The sequence below is a fragment of the Syngnathus leptorhynchus genome, chromosome 17 (genome assembly GCF_054491065.1).
Source record: "Syngnathus leptorhynchus isolate UIUO chromosome 17, UIUO_Slep, whole genome shotgun sequence".
NCBI classification, from domain to species: Eukaryota; Metazoa; Chordata; class Actinopteri; order Syngnathiformes; family Syngnathidae; genus Syngnathus; species Syngnathus leptorhynchus.
In genome coordinates this window covers 3,989,157-4,003,856 of record NC_141211.1, presented here as the reverse complement: position 1 = coordinate 4,003,856, position 14,700 = coordinate 3,989,157, and the positions used below count along the sequence as shown (strand labels likewise).

The 14,700-nt window shown below is 51.1% G+C and overlaps 2 protein-coding genes across 7 annotated transcripts; both read left to right on the top strand.

Annotated features, from left to right (window-relative positions):
* The first annotated feature begins 62 nt into the window (after nt 1-62).
* Nucleotides 63-5,266, top strand: LOC147043186 (RING finger protein 145-like). Of its 3 annotated transcripts, none has more exons than XM_085936275.1 (12): nt 63-315; nt 1,290-1,532; nt 1,627-1,735; nt 1,803-1,894; nt 2,079-2,314; nt 2,512-2,582; nt 2,661-2,801; nt 2,866-3,069; nt 3,154-3,301; nt 3,568-3,690; nt 3,767-4,000; nt 4,125-5,266. In XM_085936275.1, the coding sequence occupies exons 2-12, from the start codon at nt 1,349-1,351 to the stop codon at nt 4,497-4,499; spliced, it is 1,917 nt and encodes a 638-aa protein (XP_085792401.1). In that variant the 5' UTR covers nt 63-315; nt 1,290-1,348; the 3' UTR covers nt 4,500-5,266. The 3 variants fall into 3 exon arrangements, with proteins under 3 accessions (XP_085792401.1, XP_085792399.1, XP_085792400.1); XM_085936273.1 differs by having other exon boundaries at nt 65-315; nt 2,407-2,582; XM_085936274.1 differs by having other exon boundaries at nt 68-315; nt 2,407-2,582; nt 2,887-3,069.
* A 53-nt stretch (nt 5,267-5,319) lies between these two features.
* On the top strand, nt 5,320-13,831 carry LOC147043185 (transcription factor COE1-like). 4 transcript variants are annotated; one of them, XM_085936276.1, is made up of 17 exons: nt 5,949-6,476; nt 6,662-6,818; nt 6,895-6,958; nt 7,105-7,160; nt 7,313-7,386; nt 7,606-7,674; nt 10,568-10,649; nt 11,153-11,294; nt 11,467-11,600; nt 11,667-11,793; nt 11,870-11,958; nt 12,312-12,377; nt 12,530-12,692; nt 12,757-12,936; nt 12,999-13,205; nt 13,298-13,363; nt 13,523-13,831. In XM_085936276.1, the coding sequence occupies exons 1-16, from the start codon at nt 6,334-6,336 to the stop codon at nt 13,360-13,362; spliced, it is 1,818 nt and encodes a 605-aa protein (XP_085792402.1). In that variant the 5' UTR covers nt 5,949-6,333; the 3' UTR covers nt 13,363; nt 13,523-13,831. The 4 variants fall into 4 exon arrangements, with proteins under 4 accessions (XP_085792403.1, XP_085792402.1, XP_085792405.1 ...); XM_085936277.1 differs by lacking the exons at nt 5,949-6,476; nt 7,313-7,386 and adding an exon at nt 5,320-5,450; XM_085936279.1 differs by lacking the exon at nt 7,313-7,386 and having other exon boundaries at nt 6,357-6,476.
* The last annotated feature ends 869 nt before the right edge of the window (nt 13,832-14,700 follow it).

Genomic DNA, 14,700 nt, shown 5'->3' with positions numbered 1-14,700 from the left:
AGGGGTTCCACAGTCGAGAGTTGGCGAGCCTCATGGGGAAGGAAAAGGAAGTCATTGCAGGAGCCTGGCAGCGACTGCGCATGCGCGGAGTGCGCACTACAGGCTCGCGTTTGAGCCGCTCGGCTACTTGCTAGCTGGCTATCTGCCTGCCGCCTACGTACTAGAATGGCGTGTGGGCGAGATGCTGGAGACGCGTGGCTCGGCCGCCTCCTGTGATCTCTACGTGGCTCGGTTCGGGCTTGGCCCGGCTAAAATGTTCCGTGCCCTCGGCGGGGATCCAACGCGCACTCAAAACCCCGACGGCGGCCATCGCGCGTAAGTTGGACCTTCTCCGCCATTTTGAACAGGTCAAGCGACGTGCTAGCCGGCCAAGCTGACACAAAACAAGCGAGGCCCAAGTTATGTTGCCGAAATAAATGTGCCGCTAAAGCTACTAGGCGTTTATGAGCTTCAGGATACTTGTTTTATATTTGGGACTTTCTCGAAGTAGAGGTGTGACTTGTTTGTGTGACGTCACAGTCTTTGATGCGCTAGCTAGTTAGCGGCTACGCTTTTCTAGCTGTTAGCAAGATTTGTAGACTCCGTGCCTGCTGACGGCTGCTCGCTGAAGTAGTCAGTGTTGGTGTGCATTAGTGATTAAATTACATGAGAGACTTGTTGTAAAATGGCGTTTCAGCGAGTCAAATGAATTCTTGTTTGGTTTCTTCAATGAATGCCAATGAAGCGTCGGAAACAGACAGACAGACGGAGAGGTTACTCGAGTTCATATAGGCATCGGCGCCGGTCACTGTTCATCCGCCGTGAAAGTGTCACAGCCCGTTTACTTAAACTATTTGTGTCCAAGTACTCGGATTAAGTGATCAAAATACAGCGGACGACCGCGGTGATGTTACGCAAGCAGCATCGGCACTTGACTATTAGGTAACACCACATCAGCATCAGCATTTTGACGCTGGGATGGTAACATTCAGGCCTGTTACACGTAAGGAGTTTTAGCGCAATATTTTAATCCTTGATTTGTTCTTGTCTGGGCGATTTTTTTTCAAATCCTACACCTTAATATATTCAACATAAATAAAATCTGTAACAGATCATATTTTTTGTGTGTGTGTGGTATGCTCCAATAATGTCAACACAGAGCACCCTTCACATTCAGATTTTGTTGCACTGCCAATTTTTAGGCACAAGTTTTGCATGATGTGTGATCTCGCCAAAGCCAGAACAGACGCTCACAGTTATGCTCGACAAATGTTCCTGACAGTAATGCAAGCCTTGTTGTTATGCCACAGCGTCACCTGCCAGATCGTCCCATCCTAGTGGTGCGCCGCGCCCGCCATCGGGGGCGGCCATGGCTGTGAAGGAGCGCGTGGAGGCGGTGCTGAATGTGGGCCTGCGGGTGCCTAGCATCATGCTGCTGGATGTGCTGTACCGCTGGGACGTGAGCTCATTCTTCCAGAAGATCCAGCGCTCCAGCCTGTCCAACAACCCCCTCTTCCAGTACAAGTACCTGGCACTCTACCTGCACTACGTGGGTCAGTATCACGCACATTCAAGTAGTTACTGCTACTTTATGCCTGTGCACACACACTCACAAATGCATCTGACGTGTGCATGTGTGTGTTACAGGTTACATCCTTAGCCTGGTGCTGCTCACGCTGCCTCGTCAGCACCTGGTCAAGCTTTACCTCTACGTGCTCACTGCTCTGCTGCTCTTTGCTGGCCACCAGGTGTCCAGGTACATGCACACACCGGGAACAGACATGAGACGGGACTGGAACGCATCTATTTTGTGTTGTGGTCAGGGATTACGTGCGCAGCGAGCTGGAGTCAGGCCACGAGGGCGCCGTGTACCTGGAACCGCTCTCCATGAACCGATTCACCACGGCACTCGTGGGTGAGAGCGAGCGATGTCCATTGACTTGCGCCATCCTCTTGTGCTTTATATCTTGTTTAGCTGCACGTGACGGAGAGTGACACGCTTTTGTTGAGCATATATGTCCGGGATTTCATTTTTTTTTTTAATCTGCTTCAAAATAGGCCGCAGAATAACAGTTATGTGCGGCGCCTGCTGTTCTCAGGTCAGCTGGTGGTGTGCACGCTGTGCTCATGCGTGATGCAGACCAAACGCATCTGGCTGTTCTCCGCCCACCTGCTTCCCCTGGTGGCCCGGCTGTGCCTGGTGCCCATGGAGACCATCGTGTTCATCAACAAGTTCTCCATGATCTTCACGGGCCTGGAGGTCATCTACTTCCTGGCGTCCAACCTGCTGGTGCCATACAACCTGGCCAAAACGGCCTACCGCGAGCTGGCTCAGGCAAGTCGGCGACCGGTGTCCAGCGGCCACGCCGTACCCTAATGGATGTGAGCCACGATTGGGCTAAGTTTGTCTTGGGCTTGCGTGTCCAGGTGGTGGAGGTGTACGGTCTTCTGGCTCTGGGCATGTCCTTGTGGAACCAATTGGTCCTGCCCGTGCTCTTCATGTGCTTCTGGCTGTTGCTCTTCGCCTTGCAGATCTACTCCTACTTCAGTACCCGGGACCAGCCCACCTCCAGGGAGAGGCTGCTCTTCCTCTTTCTCACCAGGTGCGTGCCACAGCGGGCTGAGTTGCGGCCGAAGCATGCGTGTGACCTGTGTATTGCGTGTGTATGACCCCTGTGCAGCGTGGCCGAGTGCTGCAGTACGCCCTACTCACTACTGGGCCTGGTCTTCACGGTCTCTTTCATCGCGCTGGGTGTCCTCACGCTCTGCAAGTTTTACCTGCAGGGCTACCGGGCCTTCATCAACGATAACACCATGCACAGGTGGGATACTTCACCTTTCACACATCAGTTATGTACACTTTTCAGTCCCCCTCACACCCCCCAGACTGTTTGTGCACATGCACAGGGGCATGACGGAGGGCATCACTCTGCTGATCCTGGCCGTCCAGACGGGCCTGATTGAGCTGCAGGTGATCCACCGGGCTTTTCTGCTGTCCATCATCCTGTTCATCGTGGTGGCCTCCATCCTGCAGTCCATGCTGGAGATCGCCGACCCCATCGTTCTGGCTTTGGGAGCCTCCAGGGACAGGTACGGGGTCCCGCGCGCCGCCTGCACACTTGGTTGCCTGTCATTCTGCGCTTCAGCCGCCGTCCTTGTCGCGCTTCCCGCCAGGAGCTTGTGGAAGCACTTCCGAGCTGTGTCGCTGTGCCTCTTCCTGCTGGTCTTCCCGGCCTACATGGCTTACATGATCTGTCAGTTCTTCCACATGGACTTCTGGCTCCTCATCATCATCTCGTCCTCCATCCTCACGTCACTGCAGGTTGGCGGGGCAGGCATGTGTGTGTGTGTGTGAGTGACACGTGTGTGTGTGTGTGTGTGTGTGTGTGTGTGTGTGTGTGTGTGTGTGTGTGTGTGTGTGTGTGTGTGTGTGTGAGTGTGTGTGTGTGTGAATGTGAGTGAATGTGAGTGAATGTGAGTGAATGTGAGTGAATGTGTGTGTGTGTTTTGGGATTGTTATATATTTGCGATCGTGGGAGTGTGGGCTCTAAGTGTCAAACCGGTGTCAGAGTGTGCGTTTGCTTTCAGGTGCTGGGCACTCTGCTTATCTACGTGCTTTTCATGGTGGAGGAGTTCCGCAAGGCTCCGGTGGAGAACATGGATGAGGTCATCTACTACGTCAACGGGACATACAGGCTGCTGGAGTTTTTGGTATGCACCCGCATGCACGAGCGAACGAACGCACGTATGGCAGTGTGCGCGTGTCACAGCGACGCGTGTCCATCAGGTGGCGGTGTGCGTGGTGTGCTACGGCGTGTCGGAGACTGTGTTTGGCGAGTGGAGCGTGATGGGCGGCACCATCATCCTGGTGCACTCCTACTATAACGTGTGGCTGCGGGCACAGCTGGGCTGGCAGAGCTTCTTGCTGCGCCGCGACGCCGTCAACAAGATCAAGAGCCTCCCCACCGCCAGCCCGGCGCAGCTGCAACGACACAACGACATCTGTGCCATCTGCTACCAGGTCACACACACCCGCCTTGTCTTCACGTCCGCGTTGCCAGCACCCACCCGTTGGTGACGTGTCGGTGTGGTTCATTGACATGTAACGTCTGCTTGTGGCCGTGTGTGTGGATTTATTCCTTCAGGACCTGAGCAGTGCTGTCATCACGCCCTGCAGCCATTTCTTCCATGCGGGCTGTCTGAAGAAGTGGCTGTATGTGCAAGAGACGTGTCCTCTCTGTCACGCGCAACTCAAGAGCCAAGCGGCAGCTGACGCGGTACCGGCCAGTCACGCGTGTCCGAGACAGGAAGAAGTCGCAGAGGAGAAGGCGGAGGATGAAGGAGCTCCGTCTCAGTCTTGTGCATCCTCTGACACGCCCCCTTCGGCTTCCCGTTTGGAAGGAGGTGCCAAACCTGTGGGCGGAGCCTCAGCCAAACCCAGCATCCTATCGCATGATCCTGACTCGGCGCCTCACACAAAGACGTCGAATGACTTAACAGGTGATGTCGTTGCCATTTGAACATGCGTGTTCCCAGCTCTCAAAAGCATCCGCCTGGTCTGTTCGCCATAACTTTTTGATGTAGTGGACTGAGATAGTTCGTGAAGTCCTCTATTGGAAATCCCGTCACTGATCGGGGAGTCGGGAATGAGCAGGTGATTGCGCACGCGGCCACCGCATCGGCAATATTTTGCCCGTTTCCTGACTGGCCAATGGCGAGCATGAGATTTTGATGATGTTGACAACGATGACGCATGCTTGAGCGTAAACGCCTGCACGGTGACCAAAACATCTTAAGCATCTTACTTCCCTGATGTTCTCAAAACCGCCAACACCATTTTGTTCTGGGCGTGGACACGGCGACAGTTTGCACTGATGTCATTTATACAACTGTGACTTTATCTTTGCCCCCCCCCCCCCCCCAACTTGGCACGTATGACGCGTCCCCTACCCCCCCAGCTGGTTTGATCACTCCACTGTCAGGAGTGGGAGCAGCAGGACGCAGACGGCGCCCGTTACCTTCACACAGTGTTAGCGGGGTTCAAAATGAATACGTGCTCAATGAGCTATGTATGATGAACACCTGTAAGTCTTTTTTTTTTCTTTCTTTTTTTTCTTTCAAGATATGAAATGTAAACTTTGCTCTGCGCTCAAATTTGTGAAGGACTCAAATGAGGATGAAGTCAGAGCTGACTGCCAGTATGCACTTGTGATTTTTACAATAAGAAGGTGCGCCAAAAGTAAGAGGACAACTGTCGATGTAAATAAACGATGAATGCTAACTCCAACTCATTCATGTTCATTGTGAAACGCTCTCAAGTCCAAGCTTGATGCGATTGGTGTCACGTGACCTCCTGCCTACAGAATCAGATGACTTCATCTCCCATCATGCTGTGGCGTTCTGATGTGTGACGTCAATAAGATGCAACTTGACAGGTCGGCCACACGGTAGTGCTGCAGGCTCATCTTCAGGTGAGTTTCCAAGTCACTTCGAAAGACGACTGGACCGTTCTTAAAAATTTCTTTTTTTTTTTATACTAGATTTCTGTTGGTTGACAGCTTTTTTAGGTTTTAACTTTAGAATCCAACACCTTATTTCGTTGAAATTTAAAAAAGTACTTTGGCATCCGACCAAAGCTTTAGTCACACTGTCCAAGAGTTTTTAATGTAACAATGCTGCATGGAGTTTGCAGGACATTATTGAATCATACTGACGGGCATTTCTAGCTCACCAGCATATTTGTATTGAATCCTCCCTAATGAAAGGGTCATGTTTGCGTGCATGTGTGTGTGTTGTCAATGTCCAAGCGGTGACTAACATGGGAGCAGATGTCATCTTTGGCTCTTGGCATATGGGTGGGGTCTCCAGGGAACCCGGAGTTTCAAGTCGACAAAATGCAACTCTGATCCCAGTGGGGCTAGTGGCCAGGTAACCCCCCCCCCAAAAAAAAAAATGCTGATTGATACGAATTAAAACATGCCGAGGTATTAAAAGGTATTTGATTAGTTCTATGCGCGTTTGGTGGGCCCCTGCAAATAGTAATAGAATAAATCTAGCCGGGTTGTGTTGAAGAGGCGTGGCCACGAGTGCTGCCTCCCCCCCCCCCTCTCCCATTAGCGGTACCTCCCATCTAACTCTTCATCACCATTCTCGCAAGAGAAGTTCAAGGGGAACCTTGAGGAACGGAACATCCCTCCCGTGATGAAGAGGACACGGTGATTACTTTTGAGGCCACGTGTTTTGCTACGTGAAGCAGGAAAAGGCTCCGCCCTCCTTGGTTGGGAGCCATTAGCGCGACCAAGTGGCGGTTCGGGTCCGAGCCGGTCAGCGAGCGCAGCTGTTTAAGGTGCGCGCATGTTCGGCAGCAGCCTGAAGGAGGAGCCTCCGCTGGGCAATATGGTCCAAGTGGCGGGCATGAACGCAGCTCGGGGGTGGATGCTGGGGTGTCCGCAGGGGGGCAGCGGCGGCCTGCTGGACGCCAACACCGCCGCGCAGAGGTCAGGATCCTCTATTTGGATGAGCTCTGTTGGGATGAGCAACACTAAGTTTGCGTCCAGGAGAAAAACAACAACAACAATGACGCACAACTCTGCACGTAGTCATGTTTCAGTCCTTGTCCATTGTGATCTTTTGTGTTTGTGTTATGCGATTTGGACTGGCTGGGCCGGGTGTCCGCGTGCAGCGGTGTTGCAGTGGGTCGGGCGCACTTCGAGAAGCAGCCACCCTCCAACCTGCGTAAGTCCAACTTCTTTCACTTCGTCGTGGCTCTTTATGACCGCCAAGGACAGCCCGTGGAAGTGGAGAGGACCAACTTTATCGACTTCATCGAGAAGGACAAGGTAGGATTCATCGCACATTTGTTTTCCCTTTGGATTTCTTTGCTTGTTCCGTCATTTAGAAGGTGTGCATGTGCAGGAAAGTGCGGGCGAGAAGACCAACAACGGCATACACTACAGACTCCAGCTGCTCTACACCAGCGGTCAGTCGCTCACTTTTATATACAGTGCAGTGTGTGTGTGTGTGTGGGGGGGGTCTTTTTGCATGTGATGTTATGAAATGTGAATTGCAACTATATGCGTGTTGTGAAAATAATGAGGAAAAAAACTTTGTGTTGCTCCCGTGCAGGTATCAGAACAGAGCAAGATTTTTACGTCCGACTCATTGACTCCGCCAGCAAACAGGTGAGTTCCTCTGCTTGTGAGATATGTGGTCGTGTCCCAGCGACATTTTAAAGAACAGCTTTTTTGGTTTTTAATTATTCACGCTAAAAAAAGCAAATAGCTTAAAGATATAATAGAGGTTGAGCTTGACAGGTGCTTGTGGTTCTTCGCAGCCCATTGTCTATGAGGGCCAAGACAAGAACCCCGAGATGTGTCGGGTGTTGCTCACGCATGAAATCATGTGCAGGTCAGAACCATTTGTCACAGTAGTTAGAGCCCTAACAACAACTCCTACTTTCACATCCACTCCATCTGTGTGTGTGTGAGGTGTGATAAAAGTCTGACGGAAAAGTGCGCTGACAGTGTCAAGCGAAAGCATCTCCACCACAACTCTATTTCTGTCTGCGACAGCCAACGCTCGCTCCTTTCATGTATGCACATTAACAGCTGTTTTGTCTCTTTTCAGCCGCTGCTGCGACAAGAAGAGCTGCGGCAATCGCAACGAGACGCCCTCAGACCCCGTCATCATCGACAGGTACGCTAAAGCGTGTGCGCATGCGTGTGGCACCTTTGCGTGTGCTCTGACATCTGCGTTGGCTTCTTGAAATTGAAAGTGATTCTTACATGCAACACACTACACAAACATACACACTAGTCATGCATACATGCACGCACGGCAAAAAAACACACGTCTATGTCACACACACTCGCACGCCCCCATTATCCCAGTAAAATGGGTCACCAGTAAGAAAAAACTGAATTTGCTGTGCTTGAAGTTAAAAAAAAATAAAAATAAAATAAGCAGTGTGCATGTGAGTGAGTGTGTAAAACCAGAGAGCATGATGGGAGATGTCAGGGTAGGTGGCAGAGATGGAATGTCAAGGTTACCGTGGATACCGTGGGAGACTTCCTGTCACTGGCCATTCACGGATTCGCATTGCAACGTACACGCACACACTCATGCACACACTTGTCACATGTAAACACAGACAGACAGACACACACACACACACACACATAGAGTGCATGAGACTCTTTAGCAGTCAAGCAGGCGTGTGATAGGATATGTTGCATCTCGTTGACCTTTGATTAACCCCGAGCGAGACGGATTAACTGGGCCACACACGTGCATGTGAAAGTGAAACTTTCCATTCAAGGCAAAAGTTTGAAAAAGAAGAAAAGTGTGTGTTCGAGGCACCCGTGCAGTTAGTCATGTTGAGGAACTTAGTCAACACACAGCTAAAGCATGCTGAGCTCATCAGTGATGTCACTCTGTATGTGTGTGACCTGTGCATTTGTCACTGTTGGTGTGTGCGTGTGTGTAACATATCTTGCGAGGTTTAGTTGGTTGGGGTTAAGAGGGGTCGCGACCCAAGGAAAAGACTACAGGAAACTCGGAAGGGGAAGATGAGCACACATGCGGCGCCGCGCTCGCTTCTCACGCGCTAAAAGCAGGATGACGGCGAGGAAGATGAAGATGAGGAAGAAGATGAAGACAAGGAGGAGGAAGTTGAGGGGGAGGATAGAGAGCAAGATGAGGATTTGAAGTCAGCGTATGGAAAGGTGTGCACCGGAGGACGAGAAGCTTTGCTTTGTTTCCCGGGATAAAACCACCATGGGGGAGGGGGGGGGGGTCTGTCAATCAAAGAGCTGCATTAGGGAAGGGGGGGAGGCGAGGGGGCTGTCAATCATTTGGCGGAGGAGTTGGAGGAGGAGGGACTCTATTAAATGATCTCTTCATCTTTTCCGCCTTTGTTTTACACACACGCACATATACACACACACACACACACCTCCACGATGAAGATTGTGAAGCTGCATTTTAATGGATGATTATGTTTTATGTGCGTGTGAGACAGGACGGTGGCTTGACATGTGCTCTCATTTAGCGGCCATGCAAAGGTCAAGTCACCTCTATAAAAGCGACCTGTCAGCACATTTTAATCCGGGCTGGGTCCCGTGCGACAGAGAAGCTTGAGTCAACTGCTCACAATTACCGTGACTGGCGACCAATCCAGGGAGCCGAAGCATAGAGACCAATCAGAGGGCTTCCCAATTTAGGAAGCACCTGCCAACAACTCTGCTTGCTGGCTAAGTGTTTTAGTTTGGGTTAACGTGGTTATTCTTAGCTCAGCGACAGCCTAGTGAGTCTTTTGGGAATACAACGGGCATGCACACATAGAGTGAAAGCTCATGGAATTCCCCAGGAAGTTCCCCTCCCACACCCCTTCCCTTTGTGAGACTCCAAAATCAAAATCTGGATGAAGATCTGTGCTTGCTTGCTGACCGTAGACACTTGGACAAAACCCGTCTCTGCATCCGTGTGTGTGTTATTCTGAGAGTAACAAAGGTCAAAGGCCATGTTATCATTGGAACATGTCAGGTTGGCTGAGTGTTGCCCCCCCACCCCACACACACACACAGTCATTGAAGCTTTTATAATTGCCTGCTTTAATTGGAGGCTTCTTAACGACTGCACACCCATGCCATCCATTTATGCGCTGTGTGTGTGTGTGTGTGTGTGTGTGTGTGTGTGTGCACCCGATAGTTGAGGCCAGATAGGGTCAATTGTGAGGGGGGGGGGGGCGGCTTAGAAATGAAGCCGATGAGAGGATGAAAGGAAAAAAAAATGGTGTGCCTGTGTGTTGGGGTTATGCTAAATGTACGATCAGATTTTGGTGAATTTTCCATTTTTTTCACAAATCGGTTTCTATTGCTCAGTCCATACGCGTGGCCGTGTTATGTTTACAAATGGCATTCTCACTTTTTTTTTTTTTTTTACTTGATCTGGCAAAGACATTTTGTTGTCTTGCAAGACGCTGCAAACTTGGAATGTGTGCAAGGAGGACCGGACAGGGGAGAGGTCACAGGAGGTCAGTGTGGCTGTCTTACGCCGTGATAGGCTGTCACCCGGGTAGCAGAGGTCATCGTAATTAGCCAGGCCGAATGGCGGCGCTTCGTGTTCCCGGTCGGCCCGAGCTCGTTAACGCTCGCTTTGACGCGGCCGCCTGCCACGCCGGCCGACTTACCTCCGCTTTGTTCTCGCTCCGCGCCAGTTGAACCTCCGAGAGGAAATCGCGCAATGATGTCTCTAAAAACGCTTGCCAAGTAACACCAGGAAGCCGTGAGACGTGACAAGATGCAAATAAGGCTTCGCAGATCAGCTCCCCGTGAACAAAAAGGAGCAACTTGACGCCACCCGAGGATGCGAGTATTTTCCTACCACCGCAACTACCCCCCCCAAAAAATCGCATTTGAACACGATCAAGTTAACGCGACCAACTTCCCCCTCGAAGGTGCACCGTTCGATTTGGCAAAAGGAAACAATGTCTTTCGTTCCCGTTTCGCTTTCGCATGCTGCCGAATATTTGACATTTGACGAGAAGCCCTTTTCTTGTGTTTTGTCATCTTGTCGTGTGTCTGGATAGGTTCTTCCTCAAGTTTTTCCTGAAGTGCAACCAGAACTGCCTGAAAAACGCCGGCAACCCGCGAGACATGAGGAGGTTCCAGGTAGTAGTCTTTTCCATACACACTGACAGGAAGTGAGAAAAAGGATGATGTTCCTTTCACGCTTTTCTTTAACGAAGCTGTTGCACGGCGTCGGAGAGAGAGAGAGAGAGAGAGCGAGCGAGAACGCTTGACTCCGCTTGCCGGCGTGTGTGCGGGTGTCTGACAGCAGCGGCGGCGTGTGAGCGCAACGGCGCGCGTGTGCCTAATTGTGCAGCTATTGTAGTGAAACCAGCGAAGACAGCTCTGTTTCTGTGGGAGATCATTAAGGGCCGGACCCTTCACCGGCGCGGCGCCGTACCACCGCAAAAACACGCATGCGCATACACATGTGCGTGTCTTATGGGTGTCAGATTTGGTGCCTCTTCTACTTTGCTTAGTTTTTTTTCCACTAGTATTGGAGTCGTGAGGTGGAAGAAGAAAGCAACGCCAAAAAGTTCCACAGTCTTAAAAAAAAAAAAAATTGCTGAATCTGAGTAACAAATCCCTCAATTGCCCTTTGCCAGGTGGTAGTGTCCACCACAGTGAGCGTGGACGGTCACGTGCTTTCCGTGTCCGACAACATGTTTGTCCACAACAACTCCAAACATGGCCGCCAAGCCCGGAGGCTCCAGCCGGCCGTCGCCACGCCGTCGTACCTCCTCCATGGTAACGCATGACACTACGCTACACAACACAAATGCTGTGTGTGTGTGTGTGTGTGTATCATGAGCAGCAGATGGTTGATGGGTTAATCCTATCAGGTGATTCCTGTCCGTCCATCTGGCTCATCTCACACACACGCACACACAATGTATGTAACGCTGTGTGTGCGGAGTAGGGGCCTCACCGTGCATCCGTGCCATCAGCCCCGGAGAGGGTTGGACCAGCGGGGGTGCTACGGTCATCGTCATCGGTGAAAACTTCTTTGACGGCCTGCAGGTCATCTTCGGATCAGCGACGGTATGGAGTGAGGTAAGGCTCATTATCAGTGGAGAAAATGCAAATACCATCCTTCCGTTTCTTGCCTTCCTCTTGCAGCTGATCACGCCGCACGCCATCCGCGTCCAGACGCCGTCGCGACACATCCCCGGCGTGGTGGAGGTCACGCTGGCCTACAAATCCAAACAATTCTGCAAGGCCACGCCGGGACGCTTCATCTACACGGGTATAAAAAAATAAAAAATAGCCCCATCATCTCTTTGAATCTTATTGAATTGTCTTTTAATGTGTCCCCTGCGAAGCTCTCAATGAGCCCACCATCGATTATGGCTTCCAAAGACTACAGAAGGTCATCCCACGCCACCCCGGAGACACTGACAACCTGCCAAAGGTGCACGCGAGGGGGGCAGCGGGCCGTATGAGAGGATTAACAGCAAACAGATGATTGAAGAATTGCTCAATGAATATTTCCATCCGCATATGTTTTAAGCGTGCATCCACACACTCGTTTAGACACGGACACACTCCGCACACGCAAAAACACACGTGCCCTGCCCCCTGATGTGACTTGACTCCCAGTGATGATGTCATGTTGGATGTTGAGGTCATGGCTTCGTTTCAAGAAAAGCGATCAAATGAGCTCATCTGTTAGCATGTGTGGAATGACATCATGACAACGGGAAAAAAAAAAAGGTGCGTCTCGCCAGCTACCAACTAATGAAAATCTTTTTTTTTAAACTCCAGGAGGTAATCCTGAAGCGAGCGGCCGATCTGCTGGAGGCGCTCTACGCCCTGCCGCACAGCGACCAGGTCAGCTCACGTCTAGCTAGTTGGGGGCACACCTGGGTCACGGGACATCATTTGGGATTGTCCTGAAGTCACGTGACCTGTTTTGACATGGGCGATGTCATGTCACATCTATGTCGACCTTACCTGTATCGATGTCAACGTGATTTGTGCAGGAAGCGTCGGCGAGGCGAGCGGCAAACATTGCGGAAGCTCTGTACAGCGTTCCGCGGGGCCACGCCCATCTGTCTGGCACCGCCCACAATGACGCAACAGGTGTGAGCTCATTCGCCGGGCAGCGATGCGTCAACGTGACGGAGCCCTCGCAGACCGATCGGGGTGGGTATATTTCCAAATCCCACCCGCCACTGGTCCTTTCCCCCTAATCCTAAACCTCCCTCAGGTTTCGTCCGACCTGGCGGCGGTAATGCGTACGCATCTGCCAGCTCCACGCCGCTGCATGCCGGCTACTCGCACGCACGCACGCCATCGCCGCACGCGTATATCAGCAACGCTGCTGTTAGCAACCTTGGAGCGTCGCCTACCTTCATCAACGCATCGGCCGCCAACTCGCCTTACGCCGGTGAGTGCGGATCTCCTGCCCTCGACGTTTTCCGTCAATGCTAATAGTGTGCGTGCGTGCAGTGGTCCCTTCCAGCCCCACGATGGCGTCGTTAACGTCTTTGCCCGCCAACTGTTCGGCGTCGTCAGCAGCGGTGGGCGTGTTCTCATTCTCGCCTGCCACGTTGGTGTCGGCCGCCGTCAAGCAGAAGTCAGCCTTTGCGCCGGTAGTCAGACCTCAGTCGTCGTCGCCGCCGCCGCCATCTTGTAGCAACGGTAGCGGCCTGCAAGGTGATGCAATGACACTAACCGACCACCAGGACGTCGTCAGGTGTTTACATTTGTTTTTACATGTCTCCATGTATTCCTTTGTTTTTGCACAGACAGCAACTTTGCGGAGCCCGTGAAGTTCTCATCGGGCGCGCTTCAAGGGCTGGCGTTCAGTTAAAGTAGGTCCCGCCTTTTCTCCTGACCTCATTTCCTGTTTTCATCTGCGTCCTCACCAATCTTTCAGGAAATCATTTGTGTCCCAATTTTGGAAACCCTTTTTCTTGCGTCGCTCCTAAAAGTGCTTTTTGTCTTCCTCTTGCTTGCGGCGGCCGTCCCAGGAAGCCCCGCCTCTCCAGTGTCAAGCCGATGTGCGTTTGAGTCACCTTTTTGTCTTCCTTTGCACTCTCCATTTTGGTGCCTCTGTGATGCTGTGCCATCTTAGCGACAGCAGCCTTGTAACACGCACTTGGATTTGACACCATGATTTGTGCATGAAAGGGAAATTTTGCTTCTTGGTGTTCATTCTCTTGCTTTGTTGTGGGTGGAAGACAACAAAAAAAAGCTTTTCTATTCTTTTTTTTCACTTTGGAGTGTAAATGAAGCAAACTTTTGTGACATTGAATTAAACTTTTCCGTCTGCGATTTTGGCACCGCGTCATTTTGTTGATTTTATTTCTGTTTTACTTCTGCTTTCTGTCTCATTTCAGCTTAATCACAAGTTTGCATGATTCTCCTCAGTGGACACTTCATTAGGTACACTGTCAAATGGCATCCGATGCAGAAATTGCGCTAACGGCGTCTACTTGACAGCATCGAAGATGTGCGCGTGAGCGAAGTGATCCATTAGCTAATGGATGTCTTAGCTCGATTCTTTTATCGTCTCATCCGCCATCAGTTTGTCACAGTGACGCCGTTGCTATTGTCGCGCCTCAAGCGAAATGCGCGACTTTGCAAGTTGAATGTATGCAAATGTTCAAACCAGTCAGCCAAATGAAAAGTGTTGCTTTTTTTACACGCTCACGTTTGCTTTTAGCACACTTGAGTGGACAGAAGAGCTATATTATGAGATGATTGGCGTCGATTTGGACTCATCAAAGAGAAACTATTTCCATGTGAGACTCCGTTAGCTGCCGGATTTCCTATTTGTAGGACAATGCACGCGGCGTGCTCGACTTCAAACTGATCAAATCCATCAGTGATGACACTCCAAAGCTACGCACGCACACGCACTCACCGAATAGTCACTTAAGAGCAATGTCGGATGTGAGAACGCTAGCTCACAACATCGTTCTCTCGCGCTTGAGCGTTTCTCTTCCCGGGAAGAATGTTTTTTGCCTCCTCCTCCCAATGATGATGAGGGTTAGGGTATCAACCAAACAAACGCACCTACACGTAGACTCTACTTGTGCTTTTCTGTTTGACACCTAATGAGGTGACACACACACACGTACGTGGGAATAACAATGAGGACAAATGAAAGGGCGAAAACTTCCCTGAGTGTCTCTTTTAATTTGAA

Coding starts and splice junctions, on each gene's coding strand:
- LOC147043186 (XM_085936273.1), top strand. CDS start 1,349: ATGGCTGTGAAGGAGCGCGTGGAGGCGGTGCTGAATGTGGGCCTGCGG. Junction 2,315..2,406: donor CCTACCGCGAGCTGGCTCAG/GCAAGTCGGCGA, acceptor TTGCGTGTCCAG/GTGGTGGAGGTGTACGGTCT. Junction 3,302..3,567: donor CCATCCTCACGTCACTGCAG/GTTGGCGGGGCA, acceptor GTTTGCTTTCAG/GTGCTGGGCACTCTGCTTAT.
- LOC147043185 (XM_085936276.1), top strand. CDS start 6,334: ATGTTCGGCAGCAGCCTGAAGGAGGAGCCTCCGCTGGGCAATATGGTC. Junction 6,477..6,661: donor GCCAACACCGCCGCGCAGAG/GTCAGGATCCTC, acceptor GTCCGCGTGCAG/CGGTGTTGCAGTGGGTCGGG. Junction 10,650..11,152: donor GAGACATGAGGAGGTTCCAG/GTAGTAGTCTTT, acceptor GCCCTTTGCCAG/GTGGTAGTGTCCACCACAGT.